Source organism: Ochotona princeps, chromosome 25 (genome assembly GCF_030435755.1).
Source record: "Ochotona princeps isolate mOchPri1 chromosome 25, mOchPri1.hap1, whole genome shotgun sequence".
In the NCBI taxonomy this organism is placed as follows: domain Eukaryota; kingdom Metazoa; phylum Chordata; class Mammalia; order Lagomorpha; family Ochotonidae; genus Ochotona; species Ochotona princeps.
This window is the reverse complement of record NC_080856.1, coordinates 12,103,950-12,118,276: the sequence shown is the minus strand read 5'-3', so window position 1 is coordinate 12,118,276 and position 14,327 is coordinate 12,103,950. Positions and strand designations below refer to the sequence as shown.

General features: G+C 37.3%; 1 protein-coding gene across 11 annotated transcripts in view; it reads left to right on the top strand.

Annotated features, from left to right (window-relative positions):
- FOXP2 (forkhead box P2) overlaps window positions 1-14,327 on the top strand; it is a 353,823-nt gene that overhangs the window by 243,540 nt on the left and 95,956 nt on the right. For 2 of the 11 annotated variants that reach the window (XM_058654890.1, XM_058654889.1), the window contains exon 1: window positions 2,445-2,516. The exons of 8 other annotated variants lie outside the window; for them this stretch is intronic. Coding sequence is in view for 1 of the 3 variants with exons in the window: in XM_058654892.1 (XP_058510875.1) it covers window positions 2,442-2,516 (75 nt within the window). In the remaining 2 variants the exon portion in view is untranslated. Of the gene's footprint in view, window positions 1-2,441; window positions 2,517-14,327 lie in introns of those variants that run through there. One more of the 11 variants, XM_058654892.1, reaches the window with a different exon arrangement.

Genomic DNA, 14,327 nt, shown 5'->3' with positions numbered 1-14,327 from the left:
TAAGGATGGGCCTGGCGTGGTAGCCTAGCAGCTTAAGTCCTCGCCTTCTCAAGCCAGGATCCCATATGGGCTCCAGTTCTAATCCCAGCGGCACTGCTTCCCATCCAGCTCTCGGCTTATGACCTGAGAAAGCAAGGAGGACAGCCCAAAGCCTTGGGACCCTTCATCTGCATGGGAGACCCAAAGGAAGCTAGAGGCTCCTGACTTCAGATTGACTCAGCTGTGGCTGTGGCACCATTTGGGGAGTGAATCAGTGGAGGGAAGATCTTCCTCTCTGTCTATCCTCCTCTCTCTATATATCTGATTTTCCAATAAAAATAAATCAATTTTTAAAACGCTTGAAGATGTGTGCCTGAGTCCTTTGAACTAAAAGGGGGAACATTGTCTCTTACAGTGAAACCTCTCAACAGAGGAAATTTAGTGAAGGTCTTTAATGAAGCTGTTCCTGCACAAGTGTTTTGGCACCTGTGTCCACGGTCCATAATTAGGCCTTCTTTACTCCATGGTATCTTTGTGTGTTTTTAACACTGTATCTGTGCATTGTCTTGAGGTTCTCTGTCAATATAGTCCTGTTGGGCAGAGCGTCTCCCTTGTCGGGGTCTTCAGTCCGTGTGTGATGGGAATAGCCAGTGTGCAGCTTGTTGGCTCGTGGTGGAGCCACGGCCTGTCATCTTTTCATTCAGTGCAAGTGCTCTTACACAACTCTTATGATCTGGATTATTTACAGCGCTTCATATTCAACATCAAATTTAAATCCTGAGAAGCTCAGAGTCTGGAGTCACTTTTTGTGGTGGTTGTTGTGCATGGGTCAGTGTCCATCTGAAGCTTTTGTCTTGTGCGTCGGGTGCGTTGTCATGGGAAGGGAGGATGTTCATGGCCTTGTGAAGTAGCAGTCCAAAAATGGTGTGGCTTGTTTTGATTTTAACCAAAGTTACAGCTGCCTAGCTGTAAAGCAGTCAGTTTCTCTTATTATGACTAGTTCTTCAACTTGTACTGTTTTAAATTGCCTGCAATTAGCATATTTCAACCTTATTTTTAGGTTTAAATTGCAGTGTGAGAGTGTACTCTCCTCTTAGCTAATTAGTGCTATCAAGGAACAGTAGGTTACCTCATTAGTACCATGTGCATTTAATTAAAGAAGAGAAAATTGGAGTTAACCTCATAGTTAATATTTTCACAGAGTGCTACAATGCCAACACCTTCAATTGGAGTCACACCCCTGTGTATCTAATTATGCATTGGTGCCAAATAAGGTTAGCAAGGGTACCACAAGGCTGTTGACAAAATAATTTAGATGAAAATGTGTTGGTGGGATTCTGACAGTCAAATATAACTTGAACATTTCTCCCTCAGTCCTAACTGTCAGCATCAGGTAACATCCTGCCTCTTAAGAATCAGAAGGAAAGAGATGATTCGGAAGCCATTTTTCCCCCTTTGAATTCCTATTCCTTCTCTCCGGAAGAAAATGGCATACAGTCATGTCACGTGTATACAATCCGTTTCTTCAGCACAGCCCCTGAACTTCAGAGCTACGTTTGAAAAGAATTATTTATAAGGTGTAATATTTACATGCATCAAACCACTACAAATACTCCCTGACACCCTTACCACGTTCTCTTCTGTCCTGGTATGGTTATGATTTCCCTCGTGTATCTTATGAATGAGAATCATCCTTTCACATCATACGTGAAGTCTAAGAATGTGTTGTCATATGGGCTCTTCAAATGCACTGTAATCCTTTTGCCCTTCAGACAAAAATCTTTGAAATGCCTGATGCTACTTAGGTGAAAAAAATGACATTCTGTGTCATTTATCAATAAATAATCACTTTACTTTTATAGATAAAAATGAAAACTATGAGTATATAGAGTAGTGTCTAGTGCAAATGGGAAGTTTCAACAGGTTTGAACAGAGATGATGAAGTTTAGCACCATAGTTTTAGATATATTTTAATGGCAGTAATCGTGATGTAATAAGTGCAATAGAAATGCATTTTGTTTAAAGACATCTTGATTCTACTAACAACCAATGACAAGCATATATGTTCACTGGCATTGAGGCAATTACATTTTAAAGGCAAACAACACTCCATACTCTGAAATCTAAATGTGTTGTTATTTTTTGAATGCTGAACATATTTTAGCTTCGAATTAAAAAGTGAAGTTTCCTAGGCAGAATCATGGTAGCTAATCTGTGAACATTCTGATTATTGGTTAATTCATTATATGGTTCCAGTATTCATGCTATCACCTGCCAAATTATTCCTATTTTAAAAAATTGTTTTACTATTAAATGTGGGTCAGAGATGGAGTTGTCTCATCTGTCTTGACATACCAATTGTCCCCAAAAATAATTTTAATTAGTCACAATGTACATTATTAGCATCAACCTTACACTTGGAAGAAAAAAAGCCAACTCCTGATTCTCTTTGTTTAATCCAGGAATTGCTTCCAGAAACAAAATTATGTGTCTGTGGCCACTCTTCTGGTGATGGGCATCCTCACAACCCATTTGCAGTAAGTTACATGGGGCAATTAGAAATGCAGCTACTCCACAGAAGGCCATGGACCCAATTCCACAAATAGAGCATCTCTGATTTGTTACTGCAAATCCCTTCCATCTGCAGAGCATCAAGAGATGACTGAATGTTCAGAACAGATGTTACTAGTTGGTTTTTCTGTCACTTCCGGTGTTCTCACTTCAATCACGTTTCTTGAAATACTTAATTCACAATTTCTGTAACTGGATGGCAAAATATTTTGTCTTAATTACGTAAAGACTGAAGCACCACTGCACTTTTCTGTAACTTTTAGGAATAATTTAATGAGAAGGTGCTGAGGTACTGAAAATAAATGGATACAAAGTGTGGATCCATTCGATACATGATGGTTTAGTGGGCAATTACTGTCCCATTCTACAAGTTGGCATATAATTATGCCAAGACCTTTTTCCCCACCCATATTCAGCGACTAAAGTGTAATTTGTCTCTTTGACCTATAATATTAAATGAAAATTGCTTTTGTGACCCAGTGTACATACTAGTTAGCCATGGAAATGAATGGCAATCCTGAATAGAACATTCAAGAACTTTGAAGTAGAGCAGTTTAGTGTTTCTATTTAGCATGGGTGCTATCTGCTTTATTAAGAAATCTCTAAATATGCAAAGCCATATATGTTTTCATATATTTTTGTTTGTTTCTTTAAGAATTGATGTATTTGATTAGTCTCAATGGGTCAAAGTAGTCCTAAAACTGATTCACCCAAAATTTAGATTTTACTACCATTTTCATGTAACTAAATTACAACCAATGAAACACAACTGCAAAGTTAGAAACAAATAATCATTGCCTTCCTGAATGAAGAAGATTTATTTCAGTAACATAATATAAAATGATTATTGTTAAACATTGTGTCAACATGGAATGCCATTCTTTATGGAAAATATGAGCCATTTTTTAACATGTTAGAGGCAATGCAAATTCACTTTTTCTTTTCCAACTTCACTGTTGGAAGTGCAAGCAATAATTTATACTATTCTGTAGAAAGAATCAATGTATAGTATTGAGGATAAATTTTATATGTGCAGATTTCATGATGATTTCAAATGATCTGGTTTGAAGTTTTATTCCTTCCAATCCTAAAATATTTGAGCTTCCTGAGATTTTTTTTCTTTTTTTGGTGATAACAATGAAACACAACATATAACAAAAATTATGGAAATAGTAGTTGATTTGGCTGAACTGACATAACCACATTTACATGACACTAAATAATTCCTCAGCGTCAGGGTAGGATTTGTAGCCCACGTTGGTGATCACAGGCGCATTGCCCAGTCCAGAGTTATACACTTGGTACATGACTGCCCTGAGTCCTGTGTTAAACAAGAGTATGAGTTTGCTGCCAGACTCTGACATTACTTCCGGTTTGTAGAGAAAGAGTACCAGCATGTGTGTGTGAGATCAGTAGGTCAGCGATGAACCGTGTAAGATGGGGAGCCTGGCAGTGTGTAAGTGGACACTGGCCGTCCCTGGAGTAAGCCAAACTCAATATTCCACATTAGTTGTTGAGCAACGAGGATGCTTCTTGACTGCAAAACACCAAAGAAACACTTTTTAAAATATCAGTAAGTTGTTGATTTTTTTCCTTTATTATTTACACAGAATGTGACCTAAAATCAAGTCACAAACTAGAGCAAATACCAGTATTCATCATGGACAATGTCTATATGACAGGGTTAGCTGTCTTCTAATAGTCATTAAATTTTGAACGTGCAGTATGCCTCAGTGGTACTCTGCTGCACCAGAGCACCAAATGATTATTAGCGGCCTGAAAGTCAGAAACGTAGAACAAGGACAGAGAGAAGTAACAGGACAAACACACTCCCTTTATCTTGTGCAAAACTGATATTTATAAGAACCTGTGAATCAATATATTAATTCTCAGATGATTCTTTTTAAGAGACCCTACGTGATGCCTGCACTTGATTAGTTTAATATTACACATATTTCCAGAGTTGGTCAACCTTCACAAATACTAGACCAAAATCTGCAGGCATGTAGTCCAAGTAGCAATTTAAGTTAATTGTCATCCTTGATTGTTTTCCATCTCCACTTCACATAAAATAGAAGCAAATAAACAAAAATCTTACATTTATTAACAAGCTTGAAGAAAAGTGCTGTCAACTCTTGAGATGGAAGGTTAGGTAGGGTTGGAATGGGCTAGGGAAGTCACTTCTGGTTGCCAAATGCAAGTTGAAGGCTAAATGGTCTTGACAAAATAATGCTAAAAGTATTAATGTAATACTAAATATATTTTGAAAGCTCTCCAGTATACCATCCTTTGTCACCTACTAACTGTGTCAAGTTCATAACAAAAAATTAAGTAAAAATATGTGTTTTATAGGAGTATTTACTAATCTTCTGCCTTATTGGGAATCATCAGATATTACCTATCCTATATATAGTGCCTGTCTGTATCACATTATTCAACAGCAGTGATATTTTTACATACAAACCAATACGTTAAATTTATTAAATCTCTATCAACTCATTTTGTATAGGCTTGTAATTACATCTATTTATGTCATCTCTCACTGATAACTGTTATCTTAAATTCTATCTACCACGGTGTTTTTAAAGTCGTATTTGGGCTCCATACGTTGTGTATTTGATATTCTAAGATTAACGATATTATACACTTACTGTAACTCTGTATTTCATAAAGAAAAATAAGCTTCTTTTGTTGATGACACAATATGATAAGAGAGATTCATTCTGAGATTAATTTCCAATGCTTTTCACTTCATTGTTAAAATATGCATCAATTTTAACTCAAATCCGGGAACATACAAATCATTTATTTTATTCTTCTTTCAAATTTTAACAAGTGCAGATGTCTTTCTTTCCTGCTATATCAAAGAGCTTTCCAATGGCTGACTGTAAAGATCTTAAATTTCACAACCTTTGGCTTCTCTAAGCAGAAAATAGTATCGCAGTTTCACTAATTCATAACCAGAGCTTGTTGACACCTCATCTGCCTGAATGACCTCACTAACACCTATCCAGATAATTTTATTGTCAGACTGTCTACAGGCTTTTACACTTATACGAGTACTATCTTAAATAGGTTTCTGTGTGTTAACTCCAACTGCTAACACAATTATGTTGAAGGCTTGAGGTCATTGCTCTTTGGGTCTTATTTTTAAAACCTTTAGCATTGGGCCAAATGAGTGTTCATGAACAAAATATGCTGGGTCTGTAAACTAAACATAAAACTTAGCTGGCATTGATCAAGTGGCTTCTATCCCATTCAGCTTAAACTCCATTGACCACATTTGATCTTTCTCCTTACAGTTTTACTCTGTTCTGATTGCTTTCTGAATGTTTCATTTTAATGGGGCTTGTAGATTAAAAGGAAACGAGGAAAGAGGGAGAAGGTGATTTTTGAGGAATTTTTTTCTGTTTTGTTTTCATTTCTCTATGAATACATAAATCCTATTCAACACACCTAAAAGTCCATCCCTAAATCCCAGAAATTTTCTGGATTGAATATTAGGGGAAATTACTAGACCTTTCATGTTCTCAACCAGCAAAATTAGAACAAAAAAAATCTCACTTTGTTAGTAGTGAAAATGAAATTTTATAATTCTGATGAGAGCTTAGCATGTTGACTAACACCCAGTAGGTGTGCAATACATATTGCTGTAGCATTTGTAGCACCATCAGTATCTGTGTTTGTACAAAAGAGGCAGTTCTTTCTTAAGTAAATTGAGGGCACTGTGTTAACTCAGAGGTAACTTGAGTCAATACTCAGATTTCAGCATTCTGCATCATGAGCTTATCCTTTACATTCATTAATATAGTAAGAAACATCCTCTGGCTAAACAAGCCATGATTTTTGCCGATACTGAGTGAGAAGTGGAGCCTAGTGGGACGGAAGCCATCCTTTTGGGGCAGGGCCTCAGGACCACCCCCTTGGAAAGTGTCAGTATATCAAACTGTTCTTCCACTCCAAGGATGAATGAAGTACCATGTAGAACTCTGTCACTTGGTGTATGACTTTATTCTCTATCTTGAAAACACGGTGAATCTGTTCAAACAAAGTTTCTTTACATTATGACCAGAACCTGAATAGTTGGAAGTAAATACACACAATGTCATTGGAGCTGTGTGGTGCATCCCATGGTGATGGCATAACTCTACTCTAGTAATGGCAAGTTTTCAGAACACCGGTGAGTAGTGACCTGAACAACAGCACGTGGGTTCAGTTTTAATGTCAGTGGAGGGCATGCGCTGCTTGACGCGACAATCCCCTGAATTGAAATTATATGAAAAGCTGACTTAGAAATATTTGTGAAGTAGATATATTGCTTCACAAGCTGCGTCAGTACTAACAATTTGAGTCTATAATTTGTTAATCATGTGTCCAACAAAAACTCTCTTGCCTAAAGAAAACTGTACATGTAAAAGCCTTAACTTGCCAAATAGAACTCAGTAATAGCCTATAGGCTTTCTTTTACATAATCGGCCACTTACATGTTTATATCTATGCATATATGTGTATGTGTACCTCTTCATAAATGTGGACATACAAGCTGGGAAGGTTTGTACTCTCAGACGATTTGTCTTATGTGCTACATGATTATGGCTGTGCTAAAATGAAATAATAGAGAAACATGCAAAGAATATAAATGAAACTAATGAGTGTAGAAAACACATTTCCTACATGAAATTCAGAAATATTTAAGCATGAAAGAGTGAATTCTCCTAAGATAAGGCAGATGATTTTTCTTATTTGTACATAGTCACTAGCAACTCATTACAAATAACTTTAAGATGTGAGAGGAAAAATACAGATGAATGGGCACCATCAATTCATATTATTGCCACATACATGTTCTAGTGAGTGTATCAATTTATTTGAAAAAATATATTAACAACAGAAACCCTGATAACTAAATAAATAATCCTTCCATCAGCTCCTAATTTCTGCCAGTGATTTGTGGTTAGCAGTATGCTTCTAAATAGTTCTGAGACTTCCGAGCAAGTAACTTCTCCATCATTCTTACTGAAAGAATTCATTTTAATACACTAAAAACAATCCTTTTCTCCTTTATTCCCAGTTACTTGCGAAACACAGGTGATGACATTCTCGAAAATAATTGTTTTTCCACTCTGCCCTTCGCTGGGGTTTTGATCAAAGTATCAAATCGATCAGATTTTATGAGGAAAGAAGAATGACTGGTCACTTAGACAGAGGGCCCCTCTTTGAGATATAGTAACTCCAGGCAGTAATTTTTATTATGTCCATTTATACCTAATTTTTCACTTGAGGGAACTGAATGTAACTGAAAAGTAAAATAATCCATGTAGGATCACATTTCAGTAAGTGACTGAGCCAAGATTAAACACTCAGATCTCTCTGACTCCAAGATCTGTCCTTGATAACACACCATCTGCAGCAATTTTCTGATTTTTTTTAAAACTTCAATACAAACATACAAAAGAATGCCTTCGCCATCACCTATTAGAATAGCATCTATAGGTTTTTCTGACCTTCATGTCCTTAAGCACCTTAATTTCACATCACTTGTCACCACCAGCTAGGAACCAGGAATTTTTCAGCTTCACCCACTTCAGGACAGGAATTCAAAAAGGACCTGATCTAGGAGGTGATGTAATTCTTGGTTTCAAAACTCGGTTGATTTTTTAAAAATCCTATGTTTTTTGCACATTAGTTTACCCTTTCTTGCCTTTCTTGAGCCAATACTTTGCTCTTGTTCAATTTTGTCTTCTGTTTGACAGTCTTAGTTGACATTTCTCAGTGCTGTTTTTGTAAAGTCTGCCCCGCTGCCACATGTCTCGGTACTTGCTATTTTTAACCAACTTTCAAAAGTAGTCGAACATTCATCGTGCCCTAAATCTGTCCATTCCTTTCCCACCTCCATCCCTGAACCCACTCATGTCTCTGCCTGAAGTGGTAGGACAGTTCCTGTCATATCCTGACTAAGTTGTTTTCATGTTGTTGCTCCCATAAAACGTGAATGGAGTGGAAAATTACTTCACCTTTTGTTCTTTACTGTGTAGAATGTGATTATTTTGGAAGCAAATTGTTTTGTATTTCTGTTCTATGCTACATAATCAGAAATGCAGTTATATTTCTTACGAAGTGGCTTGGTGCATAGTAAGTACTATTTTTATTATACTTGGGTGTGATTTTGTTTGCTTTTGTCAATGGTAATGCTTAATCTAGTCTTCATTGAATGAGAAAGGAAAGGATTGTAGTTTTGAGTGAAAAGGTATCATTAAGAAACTTTAAATGTATTGTTGCATGGATCATCATTTTTGTTGTTTTTCAAAGAGTCCTGAAAGTGTATAAAGAAGTAGTAATATATTCAGGAATAGATACAATCTTTGTTACATCTGCCTTCTTTGAATCAGTGACCTCAAACTTGCATATCCATCTCAGTTGCATATTTCTCAATTGCATACCAACTTAGAGAATTATTGGTGAGACAGTCAAAAGATCTGTATTTCTGATAAGAGACCCATGTGGTCCCAGGGATTGGTCAAGATTATTCCAGAGCCATATCACCTGTTCAGAAAATACTAGAAGCACAGTCTGAGGCCCTACATGAGAATGTCTGTACTTTTCCACGATACTTGGTTGATTTATAGGCTCATCATAGGTTGAAAAACATGAAGCAAAGTATTTCCATGGGAATACAAAGTTTGATCATATTGTTTTAAATACATTTGCATCTGTGAACGGATAAATAGATATAGTGGATGAAACAAAATAGTTTGCAGATGAATTTGTGTTTCAAGAACTATTTAAGATTGTTATTGTTTGCTATTTTGTTTAGTACTGTAATTGTAAAGAAAACAGGGCTTTATGCTGTGATTATATTTATTGTTGTTTTTACTATTGTGTGTGTGTGTGTTTGACAGAACTGCACAGACTAATTGTTTGGGGTACATGCAGTTGAAAATTAGCATAGTTTCGATAATTTAACGCTTTTGGAGTTTTTCCTACAACATGCAACTAATTTGCTTCACGGAATTTTTAAGCAAGATTTGATTATTTAATTTGAAAGCCAGAACCACAAAGAGAGGAAGAGATAGAAAGAGCTCATGTGGATTGTAGCATCGTCAGCTGATTTCCCCAGGCCATTCCAAAAGACCTGGATCTAGAGCAGAGCAGCCCAGACACTAATCTGCCCATGGCACTGCACGCAGCAACTTTTAGGGGTTACAATACAGTGCCATCCCCAACCTCACAGAAGTTTTTGCTTAGTGATTCCTGACTATAGGCTAGACACAATGATTGGACTGAAACAAGTCTACTGAACAAGTATGAAGTTTACAAGTGGTTTTACATTGTTTAGTCTTCATGTGTCCTGTTATTTCAGAAATGAAAAGATGATCTGTGGGATGTTGGGAGGATATTGTAACATGCATTCTTAGAAGTATTTTTAGTTGTGTTTACTCCTCTATTAAGATTCTATTTATAAATACCTTATTATCATTTGTTCAATTAAATGACACTTTATGAAATGCTTGATGATGTTTAGCCATGTATTAAATATGCACATATATTTCAACAGTATTTGCATCTTATAAAACATTTGACAGCTTGTCATAGTATTACTGTTCAATCATTTCTCTGAGTTTAATTTTTTAAATTTTCATAAATTGATGTTGAAGTGTTTTTAAATTTTTAAAAAATGAACTTTTTCCAAATATTGTATTAGCGTAAGTTATTTTGATTTGTAAGTTTTGAAATGGTGACATAATAAGTATTTGATTAAGTGCGTTTCCACGTTTACTGAGATTTTCCCTCAAAACAATAATCCGACTACATGTATTCCAGACAGCAGTTTGTGCAGTTCTTCTGCTTAATATTTACTTCTATTTTTAACAACATGCTGGTCACTGTGTTAGTTTCTTTTAAAGTAGAGTGAAACTTCCTTCTATGGAACCGCATTTACAAAATGTACTTTATATCAGCGAAGGCAGCTTTACAAATAGAAGTATACTGGTTTGATAATTAGTAAAAATTACTTTAAAACTGAACTTAGTAGGTACTCACTATTTGCTTTACAATTTTGTTATCCTTACTAAGTTCTAGCTTTAATTCTTTGAAAGAACCAATTTTAAATACTTAAAAGCAACAGTTATTAAAATTGGAAGGTTGTGACTAATCCAGCTTAAGTAGTGCTGATTCATACTGTCAACATTTTTAAGAAAATGCTTTCAGGAAAGGCGTAAAGTCACAAAAATACAGAAACACTTCCTAAAGCTGTGGAAGTAGGGGGAACATTCCCTCACTAGTAATGCAATGGGTTCTCAACATTCAAATCAGCTACTTATTTTTGCAGTATGCGATAATTAAATCCATCTTTCTGAGGAACTTTTGATGATATTGGCATCTCATCCCACTTTCTAATTACCTTTAATATTTCTTAAACTCATTCAATTTTTAATCACCTAGTCTCAGGCCACTGTTGAATCAGATTTTTTGTTAAAAACACACTTTCAAGGAATGAAGTAATGCCTGCTCAATGTTTTAAAAATGATAAAATAAGCCAAATTAATAAGAAGTGGCTCTTCTTACACAGCCCCAGAAGAAAATACCTTGCATAATTTCCATCTTTTCAGGTTTCTTGCAAATGGAAAATGAAATATTCTTAATTCTCAAGGAATTTAAAACTCCTACTTTCTGCATGATGGTTGCCCTCTGGGATCCAAAGGGAACTGCTTTTCCGTAGCACTCAGGAAGCCACAGGTGACTGGTCACACCTGAAGGTTGTCCTTAGAAAGATAGCTAAAGAAGGAAGGAAGGAAGGAAGGAAGGAAGGAAGGAAGGAAGGAAGGAAGGAAGGAAGGAAGGAAGGAAGGAAGGAAGGAGGGAGGAAGGAAAGCTGAGCCTGTTTACTGTATGCTGCCTCTAATCCCAGTTTCTGAATTGAACGGGGTCCTGAAATGCTTCTAAAGCAGGGCACAGTGGCCCTCTCCACATTCCCACTTCTTTTACCACCACCATTTTTTTTTTACTAAGTTGTTATTTTTAAGTTATGCTAGTGTTTTTCATTATAATTCAGATAATTCAAAATTTTCTACCTTTTCTATTGATTCTCTACTATGAATGCTAACTCTTTAATGGAAAAATAATAGCATTCTCTTTTTAGTTTATAAAACTGCTAATGCCTTTTTGAACAGACAAATTAGAAGATTCTTTTTAAAAAAAATATTTTTGTTGGAAAGTCAGGTTTATAGAGAGAGGGAGAGGCAGAAATCTTCCATCTGCTAGTTCACTCCCCAAGTGGGCACAAAGGTCAGAGATGAGCCAAACTGAAACCAGAAGCCAGGAGCTTTTCTGGGTTTCCCACATGGGTGCAGGATCCCAAGGCTTTGGGCCGTCCTTGACTGCTTTCCCAGGCCACAAGCAGGGAGCTGGATGGGGAGTGGGGCTTCTGGGATTAGAACTGGTCCCCATATGGGATCCTGGTGTGTGCAAGGTGAGGACTTTAGCCACTGGGCTATGGTACTTGGCTCAATTAGAGGAATCTTAAATGGGTTTTTTTGTTTGTTTTTTGTTTTTCTGTTTCCTGAATTGTGTTTCATTTGTCCCATCTGTTATTGCTAGCTTCACTTGCGAATTTGAAATTGTTGCTAGAGGTTAAATGTAAGCACAGTTCCACTGTCCTTTGCATTCTTTTCTTTAAATCAGGTGCTTTCTCCAATTTGGTATGTTTTTTTGTTTTTGGTTTTTTTGTTTTTTTTTTGTTTTTTTTTTTTGCTTTTTGTATGTTTGTTTTTTTAGCTCTTAATGTTCTTCTCAGCCTTTTCGATATGGCAAAAATTCTTTCTGTAGGAAAAAATATTCGTTTTTTAAAAAAAGTCATTTTATTTATCTATTTCAAAGTCAGAGTTTCAGAGACGCAAAGGGAGAGAAAAGTCTTCTCATAGCTGGATCATTTCTCCAGTTGCTGCAGGGCCTGGGGCTGGACCAAGCCAAAGCCAGGAGCTTCATCCACATCTCTCCCGTGTTCACAGGGGCCCAGGCACTTGATCCGTCTTTGTTTGCTTTTGTAGGTGCATTAGCAGGGTGCTGGATAGGAAGTTAAGCAATGGGCCTTCGATTTGTGGCTTTTGGGATGCTGGCACTCTAAATGGTAGCTTTATCCAGTATGCCACAACCAAGACACAGCGAAAGCATATTCTGATGTGGAGAGAGTGTGGGATATCAGGTGCTGTACTAACCAGCCCATTCTAAATGCTGGACTTTGACACATCCCTGTGATGCTTACAGAGTGCAGCATCTGGGCTCGTTGTGTTCCGTTCAAAGTGGAGAGCTTGTGACTGGGGTTTTAAGCTGTGCTGTTCGTTATCTTCCAGGTGTTAACTTGGCCGTTTTGTCTGCTCCCTTTCTGCTTTTACAAACTTCCTGGTCCTGTGTGTGTGTGTTTCCCAGCACTTATATAGTTTTATTATTTTTTGCACAAAGGCAAAAAACACATATGCTTATCCTATTAAACTAAACCAGAAGTCAGTGATTCTTTTTAAAATAACAGATTACAGGAATGTGAGCAATAAATATTCATGGACATTAACTATGTAACTGTCCATGTTCCCATGTCCTGTTGGAAAATGCAACATAATGGATTGTGATGCACCACTTCCCTACCTAAGAACAACAGATCCTGTGGTAGATTTGCAACATCCCTTGTAGAGCCCCAATTTTAGCTGTTATTCATGTAATTCACTTAGTCCAGGTAGTTTTGATTCCTATCAAATATAATTTGAGTCACATTTTTCCTTCTCTAGTACTAAAAAATGTAACCCAAAGATGTTCTGCCTACATGTGCGGCGGCTATCATGAAAATTTAAAGCCGTGATCTTGGCCAAATATTAGAGGAAAGAGTTATGCCATTTTAATGTGCACTGTAGCAAACCTTCTAGCCTGCTATTTCTTAAGCCTGACTCTCCAAACTATGGATCAAGGGCCAGGAAGACCCTCACAGGGCAAGATTCATACAGGCTTTTCTCCTGCTGCCTGCAGGCTGCCTAAGGGGTCCTGTATTAACTCGGCAAATCTGTTCCTAGGGGAAGGTTGATGTTGCCCAGACAGAACCTACTGTGGGGATTCATGTATGCAGATGTATGCAGGGACGCATTACAGCCATTTAGGCCCTTTGAGGGCCCTTCTTGCTCTGAAACTACTTGACAACAGAATATACCGTCTTTCAGAGTAGAGTTAGGCAGAAAAATATAATGCTTCCATCTTTGGCAAGGACTGATACGTGTGTGTGGCAGAGGTGGAAGATGATGAAAGAACATCTGGCAGGACGTTTTGGAAGGATAGGTATATGCGTTCCTTTCCCCCACATGGCCATGCAGAGCATGTCTATAAGCTTGGTGTGTTTTTAATCTTTATTTTCACCTCTGGAAAGCAAAAGTGAGGTGAGAGAGAGAAACCCCCCAGTGCCTTCACAGCCACACCTTGCTAGGTTAAGCCTGCAGCACAGAGCTCCATCCGGGGTTCCCACGTGAGTGGCAGGAAGGTGACTATGGGAACCATCATTGCTGCTTCCTGAATGTGTGAGCAGGAAGCTGCGTAAGAAGCAGACAGCCGGGACTTGAACCAGGCCTTGTAATATGGGATGTAGGCCATTGCAAGCGACTGCTTAACCTGCTCTATCCACCCTTATACTGTTTTTAACAGGGGATGGTTTGATTATATTGTGTGTACGTGTGTGTGTGTGTGTGTGTGTGTGTAAGAGAATTCATAGACTCAGAAATCCTAGTGACAAAAGAGATTTTAAT